This window comes from Orbicella faveolata, unplaced genomic scaffold, assembly GCF_042242905.1.
Source record: "Orbicella faveolata isolate gen_17 unplaced genomic scaffold, um_ofav_v1 contig_40, whole genome shotgun sequence".
Lineage (NCBI taxonomy): Eukaryota > Metazoa > Cnidaria > Anthozoa > Scleractinia > Merulinidae > Orbicella > Orbicella faveolata.
Window position 1 is genome coordinate 23327 of NW_028301570.1, and position 16130 is coordinate 39456.

The window sequence follows — 16130 nt, forward strand, 5'->3', positions numbered from 1 at the left end:
TGGAAATCTTCTCTGAAGAGTCCAGTCCCAAAATGGCTCCAAAAGTCTACAACACGGCGTATTCCCAGGTGGTCACCCAGCCAGGTACTGACGCCGCCCAACAGGACTTGACTTCGGTGATCGGACGAGAACCGGTACGTTCCCTGTGGTGTGGTCGTAGACGAAAGAAACAACTCAAACCTTGCCCAATTGCTTGGACTCTCTTTTAAGTCTCTTAGAAGGAAGGCCTTTAATTGCTGTTGTCATGAATTTCCAATTACGTCTCGGCTACTTAACCCAGAGATTCCAAAGCCAGCTAAGACTTCAAATCACAAAAGGGCGATTCTCCAATGGTCAGTCATCAAAGCCACATTCAAGAGATTGCCTCCAGTGTGCTGCTCAGTGTTGCAGTGCTGTAATCAAACAAGAAAATCTTCTAATATGCTGTCAACTTGCTGGAAAAATAATTCCAAAAAAAAAAGACAACATTTTGAAAACAGAGGGATCAATGATGTGGAGGCGTATGGAAATCTTCTCTGAAGAGTCCAGTCCCAAAATGGCTCCAAAAGTCTACAACACGGCGTATTCCCAGGTGGTCACCCAGCCAGGTACTGACGCCGCCCAACAGGACTTGACTTCGGTCATCGGACGAGAACCGGTACGTTCCCTGTGGTGTGGTCGTAGACGAAAGAAACAACTCAAACCTTGCCCAATTGCTTGGACTCTCTTTTAAGTCTCTTAGAAGGAAGGCCTTTAATTGCTGTTGTCATGAATTTCCAATTACGTCTCGGCTACTTAACCCAGAGATTCCAAAGCCAGCTAAGACTTCAAATCACAAAAGGGCGATTCTCCAATGGTCAGTCATCAAAGCCACATTCAAGAGATTGCCTCCAGTGTGCTGCTCAGTGTTGCAGTGCTGTAATCAAACAAGAAAATCTTCTAATATGCTGTCAACTTGCTGGAAAAATAATTCCAAAAAAAAAAGACAACATTTTGAAAACAGAGGGATCAATGATGTGGAGGCGTATGGAAATCTTCTCTGAAGAGTCCAGTCCCAAAATGGCTCCAAAAGTCTACAACACGGCGTATTCCCAGGTGGTCACCCAGCCAGGTACTGACGCCGCCCAACAGGACTTGACTTCGGTCATCGGACGAGAACCGGTACGTTCCCTGTGGTGTGGTCGTAGACGAAAGAAACAACTCAAACCTTGCCCAATTGCTTGGACTCTCTTTTAAGTCTCTTAGAAGGAAGGCCTTTAATTGCTGTTGTCATGAATTTCCAATTACGTCTCGGCTACTTAACCCAGAGATTCCAAAGCCAGCTAAGACTTCAAATCACAAAAGGGCGATTCTCCAATGGTCAGTCATCAAAGCCACATTCAAGAGATTGCCTCCAGTGTGCTGCTCAGTGTTGCAGTGCTGTAATCAAACAAGAAAATCTTCTAATATGCTGTCAACTTGCTGCAAAAATAATTCCAAAAAAAAAAGACAACATTTTGAAAACAGAGGGATCAATGATGTGGAGGCGTATGGAAATCTTCTCTGAAGAGTCCAGTCCCAAAATGGCTCCAAAAGTCTACAACACGGCGTATTCCCAGGTGGTCACCCAGCCAGGTACTGACGCCGCCCAACAGGACTTGACTTCGGTCATCGGACGAGAACCGGTACGTTCCCTGTGGTGTGGTCGTAGACGAAAGAAACAACTCAAACCTTGCCCAATTGCTTGGACTCTCTTTTAAGTCTCTTAGAAGGAAGGCCTTTAATTGCTGTTGTCATGAATTTCCAATTACGTCTCGGCTACTTAACCCAGAGATTCCAAAGCCAGCTAAGACTTCAAATCACAAAAGGGCGATTCTCCAATGGTCAGTCATCAAAGCCACATTCAAGAGATTGCCTCCAGTGTGCTGCTCAGTGTTGCAGTGCTGTAATCAAACAAGAAAATCTTCTAATATGCTGTCAACTTGCTGCAAAAATAATTCCAAAAAAAAAAGACAACATTTTGAAAACAGAGGGATCAATGATGTGGAGGCGTATGGAAATCTTCTCTGAAGAGTCCAGTCCCAAAATGGCTCCAAAAGTCTACAACACGGCGTATTCCCAGGTGGTCACCCAGCCAGGTACTGACGCCGCCCAACAGGACTTGACTTCGGTCATCGGACGAGAACCGGTACGTTCCCTGTGGTGTGGTCGTAGACGAAAGAAACAACTCAAACTTTGCCCAATTGCTTGGACTCTCTTTTAAGTCTCTTAGAAGGAAGGCCTTTAATTGCTGTTGTCATGAATTTCCAATTACGTCTCGGCTACTTAACCCAGAGATTCCAAAGCCAGCTAAGACTTCAAATCACAAAAGGGCGATTCTCCAATGGTCAGTCATCAAAGCCACATTCAAGAGATTGCCTCCAGTGTGCTGCTCAGTGTTGCAGTGCTGTAATCAAACAAGAAAATCTTCTAATATGCTGTCAACTTGCTGCAAAAATAATTCCAAAAAAAAAAGACAACATTTTGAAAACAGAGGGATCAATGATGTGGAGGCGTATGGAAATCTTCTCTGAAGAGTCCAGTCCCAAAATGGCTCCAAAAGTCTACCACACGGCGTATTCCCAGGTGGTCACCCAGCCAGGTACTGACGCCGCCCAACAGGACTTGACTTCGGTCATCGGACGAGAACCGGTACGTTCCCTGTGGTGTGGTCGTAGACGAAAGAAACAACTCAAACCTTGCCCAATTGCTTGGACTCTCTTTTAAGTCTCTTAGAAGGAAGGCCTTTAATTGCTGTTGTCATGAATTTCCAATTACGTCTCGGCTACTTAACCCAGAGATTCCAAAGCCAGCTAAGACTTCAAATCACAAAAGGGCGATTCTCCAATGGTCAGTCATCAAAGCCACATTCAAGAGATTGCCTCCAGTGTGCTGCTCAGTGTTGCAGTGCTGTAATCAAACAAGAAAATCTTCTAATATGCTGTCAACTTGCTGGAAAAATAATTCCAAAAAAAAAAAGACAACATTTTGAAAACAGAGGGATCAATGATGTGGAGGCGTATGGAAATCTTCTCTGAAGAGTCCAGTCCCAAAATGGCTCCAAAAGTCTACAACACGGCGTATTCCCAGGTGGTCACCCAGCCAGGTACTGACGCCGCCCAACAGGACTTGACTTCGGTCATCGGACGAGAACCGGTACGTTCCCTGTGGTGTGGTCGTAGACGAAAGAAACAACTCAAACCTTGCCCAATTGCTTGGACTCTCTTTTAAGTCTCTTAGAAGGAAGGCCTTTAATTGCTGTTGTCATGAATTTCCAATTACGTCTCGGCTACTTAACCCAGAGATTCCAAAGCCAGCTAAGACTTCAAATCACAAAAGGGCGATTCTCCAATGGTCAGTCATCAAAGCCACATTCAAGAGATTGCCTCCAGTGTGCTGTTCAGTGTTGCAGTGCTGTAATCAAACAAGAAAATCTTCTAATATGCTGTCAACTTGCTGGAAAAAAAATTCCAAAAAAAAAAGACCACATTTTGAAAACAGAGGGATCAATGATGTGGAGGCGTATGGAAATCTTCTCTGAAGAGTCCAGTCCCAAAATGGCTCCAAAAGTCTACAACACGGCGTATTCCCAGGTGGTCACCCAGCCAGGTACTGACGCCGCCCAACAGGACTTGACTTCGGTGATCGGACGAGAACCGGTACGTTCCCTGTGGTGTGGTCGTAGACGAAAGAAACAACTCAAACCTTGCCCAATTGCTTGGACTCTCTTTTAAGTCTCTTAGAAGGAAGGCCTTTAATTGCTGTTGTCATGAATTTCCAATTACGTCTCGGCTACTTAACCCAGAGATTCCAAAGCCAGCTAAGACTTCAAATCACAAAAGGGCGATTCTCCAATGGTCAGTCATCAAAGCCACATTCAAGAGATTGCCTCCAGTGTGCTGCTCAGTGTTGCAGTGCTGTAATCAAACAAGAAAATCTTCTAATATGCTGTCAACTTGCTGCAAAAATAATTCCAAAAAAAAAAGACAACATTTTGAAAACAGAGGGATCAATGATGTGGAGGCGTATGGAAATCTTCTCTGAAGAGTCCAGTCCCAAAATGGCTCCAAAAGTCTACAACACGGCGTATTCCCAGGTGGTCACCCAGCCAGGTACTGACGCCGCCCAACAGGACTTGACTTCGGTCATCGGACGAGAACCGGTACGTTCCCTGTGGTGTGGTCGTAGACGAAAGAAACAACTCAAACCTTGCCCAATTGCTTGGACTCTCTTTTAAGTCTCTTAGAAGGAAGGCCTTTAATTGCTGTTGTCATGAATTTCCAATTACGTCTCGGCTACTTAACCCAGAGATTCCAAAGCCAGCTAAGACTTCAAATCACAAAAGGGCGATTCTCCAATGGTCAGTCATCAAAGCCACATTCAAGAGATTGCCTCCAGTGTGCTGCTCAGTGTTGCAGTGCTGTAATCAAACAAGAAAATCTTCTAATATGCTGTCAACTTGCTGGAAAAATAATTCCAAAAAAAAAAGACAACATTTTGAAAACAGAGGGATCAATGATGTGGAGGCGTATGGAAATCTTCTCTGAAGAGTCCAGTCCCAAAATGGCTCCAAAAGTCTACAACACGGCGTATTCCCAGGTGGTCACCCAGCCAGGTACTGACGCCGCCCAACAGGACTTGACTTCGGTCATCGGACGAGAACCGGTACGTTCCCTGTGGTGTGGTCGTAGACGAAAGAAACAACTCAAACCTTGCCCAATTGCTTGGACTCTCTTTTAAGTCTCTTAGAAGGAAGGCCTTTAATTGCTGTTGTCATGAATTTCCAATTACGTCTCGGCTACTTAACCCAGAGATTCCAAAGCCAGCTAAGACTTCAAATCACAAAAGGGCGATTCTCCAATGGTCAGTCATCAAAGCCACATTCAAGAGATTGCCTCCAGTGTGCTGCTCAGTGTTGCAGTGCTGTAATCAAACAAGAAAATCTTCTAATATGCTGTCAACTTGCTGGAAAAATAATTCCAAAAAAAAAAGACAACATTTTGAAAACAGAGGGATCAATGATGTGGAGGCGTATGGAAATCTTCTCTGAAGAGTCCAGTCCCAAAATGGCTCCAAAAGTCTACAACACGGCGTATTCCCAGGTGGTCACCCAGCCAGGTACTGACGCCGCCCAACAGGACTTGACTTCGGTCATCGGACGAGAACCGGTACGTTCCCTGTGGTGTGGTCGTAGACGAAAGAAACAACTCAAACCTTGCCCAATTGCTTGGACTCTCTTTTAAGTCTCTTAGAAGGAAGGCCTTTAATTGCTGTTGTCATGAATTTCCAATTACGTCTCGGCTACTTAACCCAGAGATTCCAAAGCCAGCTAAGACTTCAAATCACAAAAGGGCGATTCTCCAATGGTCAGTCATCAAAGCCACATTCAAGAGATTGCCTCCAGTGTGCTGCTCAGTGTTGCAGTGCTGTAATCAAACAAGAAAATCTTCTAATATGCTGTCAACTTGCTGCAAAAATAATTCCAAAAAAAAAAGACAACATTTTGAAAACAGAGGGATCAATGATGTGGAGGCGTATGGAAATCTTCTCTGAAGAGTCCAGTCCCAAAATGGCTCCAAAAGTCTACAACACGGCGTATTCCCAGGTGGTCACCCAGCCAGGTACTGACGCCGCCCAACAGGACTTGACTTCGGTCATCGGACGAGAACCGGTACGTTCCCTGTGGTGTGGTCGTAGACGAAAGAAACAACTCAAACCTTGCCCAATTGCTTGGACTCTCTTTTAAGTCTCTTAGAAGGAAGGCCTTTAATTGCTGTTGTCATGAATTTCCAATTACGTCTCGGCTACTTAACCCAGAGATTCCAAAGCCAGCTAAGACTTCAAATCACAAAAGGGCGATTCTCCAATGGTCAGTCATCAAAGCCACATTCAAGAGATTGCCTCCAGTGTGCTGCTCAGTGTTGCAGTGCTGTAATCAAACAAGAAAATCTTCTAATATGCTGTCAACTTGCTGCAAAAATAATTCCAAAAAAAAAAGACAACATTTTGAAAACAGAGGGATCAATGATGTGGAGGCGTATGGAAATCTTCTCTGAAGAGTCCAGTCCCAAAATGGCTCCAAAAGTCTACAACACGGCGTATTCCCAGGTGGTCACCCAGCCAGGTACTGACGCCGCCCAACAGGACTTGACTTCGGTGATCGGACGAGAACCGGTACGTTCCCTGTGGTGTGGTCGTAGACGAAAGAAACAACTCAAACCTTGCCCAATTGCTTGGACTCTCTTTTAAGTCTCTTAGAAGGAAGGCCTTTAATTGCTGTTGTCATGAATTTCCAATTACGTCTCGGCTACTTAACCCAGAGATTCCAAAGCCAGCTAAGACTTCAAATCACAAAAGGGCGATTCTCCAATGGTCAGTCATCAAAGCCACATTCAAGAGATTGCCTCCAGTGTGCTGCTCAGTGTTGCAGTGCTGTAATCAAACAAGAAAATCTTCTAATATGCTGTCAACTTGCTGGAAAAATAATTCCAAAAAAAAAAGACAACATTTTGAAAACAGAGGGATCAATGATGTGGAGGCGTATGGAAATCTTCTCTGAAGAGTCCAGTCCCAAAATGGCTCCAAAAGTCTACAACACGGCGTATTCCCAGGTGGTCACCCAGCCAGGTACTGACGCCGCCCAACAGGACTTGACTTCGGTCATCGGACGAGAACCGGTTTTTTTTTTTTTTTTCTTAAAAGGCTCAAAGAGCTTTTTTATTTACAATCCTCTAGTTATTTTATCAACTATTTAGGCATCGTTATTTTTACAATAGTATCATAAAATAAATAAGACTTATCAGTGTTCCATTTAGGGTCTCGTTAATCTACATCATTTAGTAGCTCAATATTTTTATTACAATGTAAAAGTTAAAGTGTCATTTTCTACTTTAGCAAAAGCCTCTCCTAAACACCAATGATGTGGAAAGTAGTATTGCGTGTGTCTCAACTTATATAGCTTGTATTGGAAACGCAAATGCGATTTAACCATAGCTTTAAACAGCGCTTCGGGCGGATATGTCAAGTTCTTTGTTCGGTAGTTGACGGCGGATTTATAGATAGCCCAGCGGGCCAATGTTAGTGTCCAGTTGACTAAATCTAGTGATCTCGGTGTTAGAGAGTCATTGTTCGTTTTGGCTTTTCCAAATAACTTTACTTGTGTGGTGAGTGTCAGTTTCCGTTCAGTGATTTTATCCACATATGTCTGTAGCTGGTTCCAGAAATTATGGACAGTAGGGCAGTCGAGTATGGCGTGCTCCAAGGTGTCGGTAACACCACATCGGTGACAATACGGTGTGGCATACACCCCGATCCTGTTTAAAGACAAGGCGGTGGGGAGAACTCTGTGGGTGATCTTCCAGTTTACATCACCGTGTTTGTTGTTGATGAGCGGTGGATATAAAGCTTTCCATTGTTTAGCGTTAAAGCAGGGTTCTGGTTGAAGATTCTGCTTCCAATGGTCTACAGCAGGGATAACGGGCTTCTCGGCTTGCAGCAAATGTGTGTAAAAATGACGCGTCCTGCACAATGAAATATCGATGGGTGTTTGTCCAGGCCTGGAGTTCACAATGCCAAAACAAGGTTGCAAGGTAGGCGGCGGCCACACTGAGGCAGTACAGATCTTTTGGGACCAATCTGGGGGAAGAGCGACAAATAGCTCTCTCAATTCTTCTGTTGTTCTAGATAAGGTGCGCGGATTTTTCTCTGTTAGCATGTCGTGTATGGCTGACACAGGTAGGTACCCCGGGATAACTTCATAGCAGATGTCTCTAATCCGGGTGATTCCAGCTGCAATCCAGTCTGTAAAGATCAGGGGCTTGTCTTCAGTGGTAATTTCAGGGTTCAGGAACAGGGGTTCATTAAGGATATCACTGACGGACTCAGCGGATCCGGTCCGCACGCGGTGATCCTTATGTCGGTGCCAAGCCGTTAGCAGTTCCTTATGAAAACTGGGTATGTCTCGATCGATACGCTGCAACGAATAGTCCAGTGCGAGAGACATCTTTCCAAGACGAAGATTGGAGATACGAAGAAAGTATGAAGTGAAATGTTTCCAGTGTGCTTTTTCCTCTGATAGAAGCCTCCTCAAGGTGTTCAGACGTAAACTTCCGATTTTAGTCTGCAAACGAGGGATGTTGAAACCACCTTCCTTTAGGGGAAGGGCCAGGATGTCCTTTGTAGCCAGATGACGTTTGTAGTTCCAAAAGAAATCATAAAGTGATTGTTCAATCTGTGATACTGCCCAAGCAGGCATCGGTAGTGAAGTGGCGTTATACCATAATGTTGAAGCTAGGAGGCCGTTAATCACGAGCGCTTTACCTTTATAGCTTAACTGCCTGTGTCGCCAAGCGGCAATGATGTTATTTATTTTCTGTATTTTAGCCTCCCAATTCAGTCTCGTACAGTCCACGTTACCAAAGAAAATGCCAAGAATCTTCTCAGGGATAAAGTCATTATACCAATCAAAACCGTGAAGTTGATTCGTCCGTTCCTTAAAAGCTCCGCACCAGAGCCCCTTGCATTTTCCTTTGTTTATTTTTGCACCAGAGGCGCGTTCGTACAAATCAAATACGGTAAAAGCTTCATTAATGGAAGCATCGTCAGATAGCAACAGCGTCGTATCATCTGCATATTGTGACAATTTTAACTCTTCCTCGGAGTCAGGCGGTCGAATACCATGAATTCTAGGATTTTCGCGAATGTTTATAGCCATTGTTTCTGCGGTTAGGACATAGAGGGGCATAGAGAGGGCACAGCCCTGTCTAAGTCCGCGTTCTAGTTTAATAAAAGCGGTGAGCCAACCATTTGTCTTGACAGAGCTAGAGGCATCGTGATAGATCAATTTAATCCAGTTAATGAAGTTGGGTCCAAAACCAAAGCGTTCCAGACAAGCAAATAAAAAGTCGTGAGAGACTCGGTCAAAGGCCTTCATCTGGTCAATACTGATGAAGGCTAGACTGGTATTTTTCTCGTTGACATAGGATATGACATCATTGAGAAGACGAGTGTTATCGTTAATTGTCCTTCCTTTTATACAGGCAGTTTGGTCAGAGTTCACGATTAGGGGTAGTACTTGTTGCAGCCTGTTCGCCAGCGCCTTTGTTAAAATTTTGTAATCAGTATTGAGTAGAGTTACTGGTCGCCAGTTCTTTAATTGTGTTCGGTCTCCTTTTTTAAACAATAAAGTAATGATCCCCCGCCGCTGTGAAACAGTAAGAAAGCCATTATCAAAAGCATAATTGTAGACACGTGTTAACTTCTCCCCGAGAATAGGCCAAAAGTGTTTATAAAAGTTCGACGTCAAGCCATCGCAGCCAGGTGATTTGTTGCTTTCCATTGCCGTCACAGCTTTTCTTAACTCCTCCTCTGTAATAAGACCTTCGCAGGACTCACGTGCTTCATCAGGTAATTTTGGGATAGCACAGTCTAGAAAATTGTTTCTTGCATGTGCATCACTAGGTTGGGCTGCAAAGAGTTGTTTGTAGAATTTGTGGGTTTCTTTCAGCAGATCTTGTGGTTCCGAGACGACATCAAGGTTATCTTTTGTCAAAACACGAATCGTTTGTTCTGCTTTTCGGCATTTCTCAAGCGAATAGAAGTAGCGTGTGCTCCGTTCTCCTTCTTCTAAAAACTGAGCTTTCGTTCTAATTTTAGTGGCTTCTAGATCTTTCAGTTCCAACTGCTTTAATTTTTCTGTCGCAAGAAGGTAGTTCTCAATGTCCCGTGTGTTACCATTGTTGGATTTTTCCTGCAGCTTTATGAGGTTACGCTCTAGTTGAAACTTTTCATGGCGTTTCAGCTTTCCTAGTATTTTACCGCATCGAATTGCAACGATTTTGAAACCTTGTTTCGCCTTGTCCCACCATAGTAGCGGGTCTTCAAAAACGTCGAACTTGGTTTTCCAAAAAGTCCAGAAATCGTTGATCTCGGACTCGAAGGCCGCGTTAGACAATAGGTTGTTGTTAAAGTGCCAGTATCCGGGTCCGCGTTTTATCCTGTCAAAGTTTAGAGTCAGACAGACACTGTCATGGTCAGAATGAGGAAAGGGTTTGATCGAGGCGTCCATAACAAATTGATTTAAGGAGTGGCTAATTAAGAATTTGTCAATTCGCGTGCGTATGTGTGTTCCATTTGTTGGATGTCGCGCAGTCCAAGTAAAGCAGCGTTTATCCTTATTTCGATCCCTCCAGATATCAGATATGTTAAGTCGTGTGCAAATTCCATGGAGAGTTGTGGCAGCAAAATTCCTAGCATTTGGATTTCCACCGAATTTATCCCTTGCGTCTGCGATGCAATTAAAGTCACCACCGATGATGTTGTCAAGCTTCTCGGAAATAAAACCATCCAAGCTAGAAAAGAAAATTCGTCGATCGCTGTCTGTTTGAGGTGCGTATATGTTTATGATGTTCAAGGTTTGATCATCAAGTTCCAGAACTACATTTAAAATCCGACCTTCATTATCACTTCGTATATGGTTCACAATACACTCAAGGCGTGAATGAATGAGGATAGCGACACCTCTCGCGGTATTTGTGCCATGATTAAAGATAACATCACCCATCCACTCGCGTTTGATTTGCATCTCCATGTCAACAGTCCAATGAGTTTCTTGAAGTAGAATTATATCTAGTCTGTTTCGAAGAAAATAGGAAAAAGCCATTTTTCGTCGATCAGGGGAGCGAAGCCCCTGTGAGTTTACAGTTAAAATGGTTGTCATGACTAAACAGAGGAAGATGATTATAAAGTCCCGGTCCATTGTTCGTTATAAAAAATAAGAAAGCTAACTTGCAGACGACTTATGATCGGTATCGGAGGCAGTCTTTTTCTCCTTTCTTCTTCCGTTAGGAAGGTTTGGCGGAGGATGAATTCTCTGACGACGAACGGAGACGTTAGCCTTGCCGTCAGAATCAGTGTCAGTTGTGTGTTGTCGTTTTAACCCTTGTGCTCTTTCCTCTTGCTCCATTTCTTCATCGTGATTTTCTGGAACGGATTGACTTTCATTTACTTGATCATTTTGCGTAGGAGTATCCTTTTCTGAGTCTTCTTCAGACTCACTTGGCGCCCCTCGCTGTGCATCTTGCTGAGCATCGGCCGCGGCGCCATCTCGATCTGTGTGGGGCTCGTCTTCGTCGTTCGCTTCCCTCTGCTCGCAATTATACGACATGTGTCCTCGCTGCTTGCACACTCTGCAGCGAATCATCGGGCACTTTTTCCTGGTATGCCCAAGTTCCTTACATTCCAAACACACAGGTTGCTGGTTATTGTGTATGATTCTGCACCACTCACCTCCGATTCGCATAGAATACGGCAAAGATGGTTTGTCTAAAACCATCTTCACCAGGCGATTGCCGTTTTCCATACCGGCCAAATCGTGGTCGGCTTTGTATTTGAGACGTATCACCTCACTTTTCAAAACACCATACTCCGTTAGGGCCAATTTCACCTCCTCGTCGTCTACGTAGGAGCGAAGACCCAAAATACTGACGTTCATAAACTTCCCATGAGGAGGAGAGCAATCGAAGTGGAACTCTTCGACATCAAAACCGTTACTAACAAGAAACTCCGCGTCAGCTTTCGTTTCAAGTTCCAGCAGGTATACATTATCTCCAAGATCTTGAAATACTTTCAAAGTGTCGCTGATTTCCTTTTCAATTCCAGCTTTAAGATTACCTAAACCAATTCTAACAGGTGAACGAAACGTGACGCTCCTTTCTCTCCGGTCCGCCATATTGGCGTCCCGAAATTACGGAACACAAAACTCCCACACTCAAAGTATGGTTAGGCTTTTCCACAAAATAAGATCGCCAACTAATCAAACAACTTTTCCGCAAACAGATCACAATATCTAAACACTTCGATGGCCAAGAACAGGCAAAGATTCCACAGATTAGCACAGAGCTCGCACGAGAACCGGTACGTTCCCTGTGGTGTGGTCGTAGACGAAAGAAACAACTCAAACCTTGCCCAATTGCTTGGACTCTCTTTTAAGTCTCTTAGAAGGAAGGCCTTTAATTGCTGTTGTCATGAATTTCCAATTACGTCTCGGCTACTTAACCCAGAGATTCCAAAGCCAGCTAAGACTTCAAATCACAAAAGGGCGATTCTCCAATGGTCAGTCATCAAAGCCACATTCAAGAGATTGCCTCCAGTGTGCTGCTCAGTGTTGCAGTGCTGTAATCAAACAAGAAAATCTTCTAATATGCTGTCAACTTGCTGCAAAAATAATTCCAAAAAAAAAAGACCACATTTTGAAAACAGAGGGATCAATGATGTGGAGGCGTATGGAAATCTTCTCTGAAGAGTCCAGTCCCAAAATGGCTCCAAAAGTCTACAACACGGCGTATTCCCAGGTGGTCACCCAGCCAGGTACTGACGCCGCCCAACAGGACTTGACTTCGGTGATCGGACGAGAACCGGTACGTTCCCTGTGGTGTGGTCGTAGACGAAAGAAACAACTCAAACCTTGCCCAATTGCTTGGACTCTCTTTTAAGTCTCTTAGAAGGAAGGCCTTTAATTGCTGTTGTCATGAATTTCCAATTACGTCTCGGCTACTTAACCCAGAGATTCCAAAGCCAGCTAAGACTTCAAATCACAAAAGGGCGATTCTCCAATGGTCAGTCATCAAAGCCACATTCAAGAGATTGCCTCCAGTGTGCTGCTCAGTGTTGCAGTGCTGTAATCAAACAAGAAAATCTTCTAATATGCTGTCAACTTGCTGGAAAAATAATTCCAAAAAAAAAAGACAACATTTTGAAAACAGAGGGATCAATGATGTGGAGGCGTATGGAAATCTTCTCTGAAGAGTCCAGTCCCAAAATGGCTCCAAAAGTCTACAACACGGCGTATTCCCAGGTGGTCACCCAGCCAGGTACTGACGCCGCCCAACAGGACTTGACTTCGGTGATCGGACGAGAACCGGTACGTTCCCTGTGGTGTGGTCGTAGACGAAAGAAACAACTCAAACCTTGCCCAATTGCTTGGACTCTCTTTTAAGTCTCTTAGAAGGAAGGCCTTTAATTGCTGTTGTCATGAATTTCCAATTACGTCTCGGCTACTTAACCCAGAGATTCCAAAGCCAGCTAAGACTTCAAATCACAAAAGGGCGATTCTCCAATGGTCAGTCATCAAAGCCACATTCAAGAGATTGCCTCCAGTGTGCTGCTCAGTGTTGCAGTGCTGTAATCAAACAAGAAAATCTTCTAATATGCTGTCAACTTGCTGCAAAAATAATTCCAAAAAAAAAAGACAACATTTTGAAAACAGAGGGATCAATGATGTGGAGGCGTATGGAAATCTTCTCTGAAGAGTCCAGTCCCAAAATGGCTCCAAAAGTCTACAACACGGCGTATTCCCAGGTGGTCACCCAGCCAGGTACTGACGCCGCCCAACAGGACTTGACTTCGGTCATCGGACGAGAACCGGTACGTTCCCTGTGGTGTGGTCGTAGACGAAAGAAACAACTCAAACCTTGCCCAATTGCTTGGACTCTCTTTTAAGTCTCTTAGAAGGAAGGCCTTTAATTGCTGTTGTCATGAATTTCCAATTACGTCTCGGCTACTTAACCCAGAGATTCCAAAGCCAGCTAAGACTTCAAATCACAAAAGGGCGATTCTCCAATGGTCAGTCATCAAAGCCACATTCAAGAGATTGCCTCCAGTGTGCTGCTCAGTGTTGCAGTGCTGTAATCAAACAAGAAAATCTTCTAATATGCTGTCAACTTGCTGCAAAAATAATTCCAAAAAAAAAGACAACATTTTGAAAACAGAGGGATCAATGATGTGGAGGCGTATGGAAATCTTCTCTGAAGAGTCCAGTCCCAAAATGGCTCCAAAAGTCTACAACACGGCGTATTCCCAGGTGGTCACCCAGCCAGGTACTGACGCCGCCCAACAGGACTTGACTTCGGTCATCGGACGAGAACCGGTACGTTCCCTGTGGTGTGGTCGTAGACGAAAGAAACAACTCAAACCTTGCCCAATTGCTTGGACTCTCTTTTAAGTCTCTTAGAAGGAAGGCCTTTAATTGCTGTTGTCATGAATTTCCAATTACGTCTCGGCTACTTAACCCAGAGATTCCAAAGCCAGCTAAGACTTCAAATCACAAAAGGGCGATTCTCCAATGGTCAGTCATCAAAGCCACATTCAAGAGATTGCCTCCAGTGTGCTGCTCAGTGTTGCAGTGCTGTAATCAAACAAGAAAATCTTCTAATATGCTGTCAACTTGCTGGAAAAATAATTCCAAAAAAAAAAGACAACATTTTGAAAACAGAGGGATCAATGATGTGGAGGCGTATGGAAATCTTCTCTGAAGAGTCCAGTCCCAAAATGGCTCCAAAAGTCTACAACACGGCGTATTCCCAGGTGGTCACCCAGCCAGGTACTGACGCCGCCCAACAGGACTTGACTTCGGTCATCGGACGAGAACCGGTACGTTCCCTGTGGCGTGGTCGTAGACGAAAGAAACAACTCAAACCTTGCCCAATTGCTTGGACTCTCTTTTAAGTCTCTTAGAAGGAAGGCCTTTAATTGCTGTTGTCATGAATTTCCAATTACGTCTCGGCTACTTAACCCAGAGATTCCAAAGCCAGCTAAGACTTCAAATCACAAAAGGGCGATTCTCCAATGGTCAGTCATCAAAGCCACATTCAAGAGATTGCCTCCAGTGTGCTGCTCAGTGTTGCAGTGCTGTAATCAAACAAGAAAATCTTCTAATATGCTGTCAACTTGCTGCAAAAATAATTCCAAAAAAAAAAGACAACATTTTGAAAACAGAGGGATCAATGATGTGGAGGCGTATGGAAATCTTCTCTGAAGAGTCCAGTCCCAAAATGGCTCCAAAAGTCTACAACACGGCGTATTCCCAGGTGGTCACCCAGCCAGGTACTGACGCCGCCCAACAGGACTTGACTTCGGTCATCGGACGAGAACCGGTACGTTCCCTGTGGTGTGGTCGTAGACGAAAGAAACAACTCAAACCTTGCCCAATTGCTTGGACTCTCTTTTAAGTCTCTTAGAAGGAAGGCCTTTAATTGCTGTTGTCATGAATTTCCAATTACGTCTCGGCTACTTAACCCAGAGATTCCAAAGCCAGCTAAGACTTCAAATCACAAAAGGGCGATTCTCCAATGGTCAGTCATCAAAGCCACATTCAAGAGATTGCCTCCAGTGTGCTGCTCAGTGTTGCAGTGCTGTAATCAAACAAGAAAATCTTCTAATATGCTGTCAACTTGCTGCAAAAATAATTCCAAAAAAAAAAGACAACATTTTGAAAACAGAGGGATCAATGATGTGGAGGCGTATGGAAATCTTCTCTGAAGAGTCCAGTCCCAAAATGGCTCCAAAAGTCTACAACACGGCGTATTCCCAGGTGGTCACCCAGCCAGGTACTGACGCCGCCCAACAGGACTTGACTTCGGTCATCGGACGAGAACCGGTACGTTCCCTGTGGTGTGGTCGTAGACGAAAGAAACAACTCAAACCTTGCCCAATTGCTTGGACTCTCTTTTAAGTCTCTTAGAAGGAAGGCCTTTAATTGCTGTTGTCATGAATTTCCAATTACGTCTCGGCTACTTAACCCAGAGATTCCAAAGCCAGCTAAGACTTCAAATCACAAAAGGGCGATTCTCCAATGGTCAGTCATCAAAGCCACATTCAAGAGATTGCCTCCAGTGTGCTGCTCAGTGTTGCAGTGCTGTAATCAAACAAGAAAATCTTCTAATATGCTGTCAACTTGCTGCAAAAATAATTCCAAAAAAAAAAGACAACATTTTGAAAACAGAGGGATCAATGATGTGGAGGCGTATGGAAATCTTCTCTGAAGAGTCCAGTCCCAAAATGGCTCCAAAAGTCTACCACACGGCGTATTCCCAGGTGGTCACCCAGCCAGGTACTGACGCCGCCCAACAGGACTTGACTTCGGTCATCGGACGAGAACCGGTACGTTCCCTGTGGTGTGGTCGTAGACGAAAGAAACAACTCAAACCTTGCCCAATTGCTTGGACTCTCTTTTAAGTCTCTTAGAAGGAAGGCCTTTAATTGCTGTTGTCATGAATTTCCAATTACGTCTCGGCTACTTAACCCAGAGATTCCAAAGCCAGCTAAGACTTCAAATCACAAAAGGGCGATTCTCCAAT

At 44.3% G+C, this 16130-nt stretch overlaps 1 protein-coding gene, 5 non-coding genes and 16 pseudogenes across 6 annotated transcripts; all 22 read right to left on the reverse strand.

Annotated features, from left to right (window-relative positions):
* Window positions 1-43: 43 nt before the first annotated feature.
* On the reverse strand, window positions 44-162 carry LOC149100017 (5S ribosomal RNA). Its single transcript, XR_016203381.1, has one exon. It is a non-coding gene; the product is annotated as a 5S ribosomal RNA (ribosomal RNA).
* Window positions 163-546: 384 nt separating this feature from the next.
* On the reverse strand, window positions 547-665 carry LOC149100018 (5S ribosomal RNA; annotated as a pseudogene).
* Window positions 666-1049: 384 nt separating this feature from the next.
* LOC149100019 (5S ribosomal RNA) lies at window positions 1050-1168 on the reverse strand (annotated as a pseudogene).
* A 384-nt stretch (window positions 1169-1552) lies between these two features.
* Window positions 1553-1671, reverse strand: LOC149100020 (5S ribosomal RNA; annotated as a pseudogene).
* A 384-nt stretch (window positions 1672-2055) lies between these two features.
* Window positions 2056-2174, reverse strand: LOC149100021 (5S ribosomal RNA; annotated as a pseudogene).
* Window positions 2175-2558: 384 nt separating this feature from the next.
* On the reverse strand, window positions 2559-2677 carry LOC149100022 (5S ribosomal RNA; annotated as a pseudogene).
* A 385-nt stretch (window positions 2678-3062) lies between these two features.
* LOC149100023 (5S ribosomal RNA) lies at window positions 3063-3181 on the reverse strand (annotated as a pseudogene).
* A 384-nt stretch (window positions 3182-3565) lies between these two features.
* LOC149100024 (5S ribosomal RNA) lies at window positions 3566-3684 on the reverse strand. The gene has a single exon (XR_016203382.1). It is a non-coding gene; the product is annotated as a 5S ribosomal RNA (ribosomal RNA).
* Window positions 3685-4068: 384 nt separating this feature from the next.
* Window positions 4069-4187, reverse strand: LOC149100025 (5S ribosomal RNA; annotated as a pseudogene).
* A 384-nt stretch (window positions 4188-4571) lies between these two features.
* LOC149100026 (5S ribosomal RNA) lies at window positions 4572-4690 on the reverse strand (annotated as a pseudogene).
* A 384-nt stretch (window positions 4691-5074) lies between these two features.
* Window positions 5075-5193, reverse strand: LOC149100027 (5S ribosomal RNA; annotated as a pseudogene).
* Window positions 5194-5577: 384 nt separating this feature from the next.
* Window positions 5578-5696, reverse strand: LOC149100028 (5S ribosomal RNA; annotated as a pseudogene).
* Window positions 5697-6080: 384 nt separating this feature from the next.
* Window positions 6081-6199, reverse strand: LOC149100029 (5S ribosomal RNA). The gene has a single exon (XR_016203383.1). It is a non-coding gene; the product is annotated as a 5S ribosomal RNA (ribosomal RNA).
* A 4262-nt stretch (window positions 6200-10461) lies between these two features.
* LOC149100030 (uncharacterized) lies at window positions 10462-11988 on the reverse strand. Its single transcript, XM_089276585.1, has one exon. It carries the CDS (start codon window positions 11723-11725, stop codon window positions 10778-10780), a length of 948 nt encoding a protein of 315 aa, XP_089132711.1. The 5' UTR covers window positions 11726-11988; the 3' UTR covers window positions 10462-10777.
* Window positions 11989-12322: 334 nt separating this feature from the next.
* Window positions 12323-12441, reverse strand: LOC149100031 (5S ribosomal RNA). The gene has a single exon (XR_016203384.1). It is a non-coding gene; the product is annotated as a 5S ribosomal RNA (ribosomal RNA).
* Window positions 12442-12825: 384 nt separating this feature from the next.
* LOC149100032 (5S ribosomal RNA) lies at window positions 12826-12944 on the reverse strand. The gene has a single exon (XR_016203385.1). It is a non-coding gene; the product is annotated as a 5S ribosomal RNA (ribosomal RNA).
* Window positions 12945-13328: 384 nt separating this feature from the next.
* On the reverse strand, window positions 13329-13447 carry LOC149100033 (5S ribosomal RNA; annotated as a pseudogene).
* A 383-nt stretch (window positions 13448-13830) lies between these two features.
* LOC149100034 (5S ribosomal RNA) lies at window positions 13831-13949 on the reverse strand (annotated as a pseudogene).
* Window positions 13950-14333: 384 nt separating this feature from the next.
* LOC149100035 (5S ribosomal RNA) lies at window positions 14334-14452 on the reverse strand (annotated as a pseudogene).
* Window positions 14453-14836: 384 nt separating this feature from the next.
* On the reverse strand, window positions 14837-14955 carry LOC149100036 (5S ribosomal RNA; annotated as a pseudogene).
* Window positions 14956-15339: 384 nt separating this feature from the next.
* Window positions 15340-15458, reverse strand: LOC149100037 (5S ribosomal RNA; annotated as a pseudogene).
* Window positions 15459-15842: 384 nt separating this feature from the next.
* LOC149100038 (5S ribosomal RNA) lies at window positions 15843-15961 on the reverse strand (annotated as a pseudogene).
* Window positions 15962-16130: the final 169 nt, after the last annotated feature.

What these genes read in the sequence shown, in the direction of transcription:
- LOC149100030 (XM_089276585.1), bottom strand. Translation starts at nt 11,725, where the DNA reads ATGGCGGACCGGAGAGAAAGGAGCGTCACGTTTCGTTCACCTGTTAGA.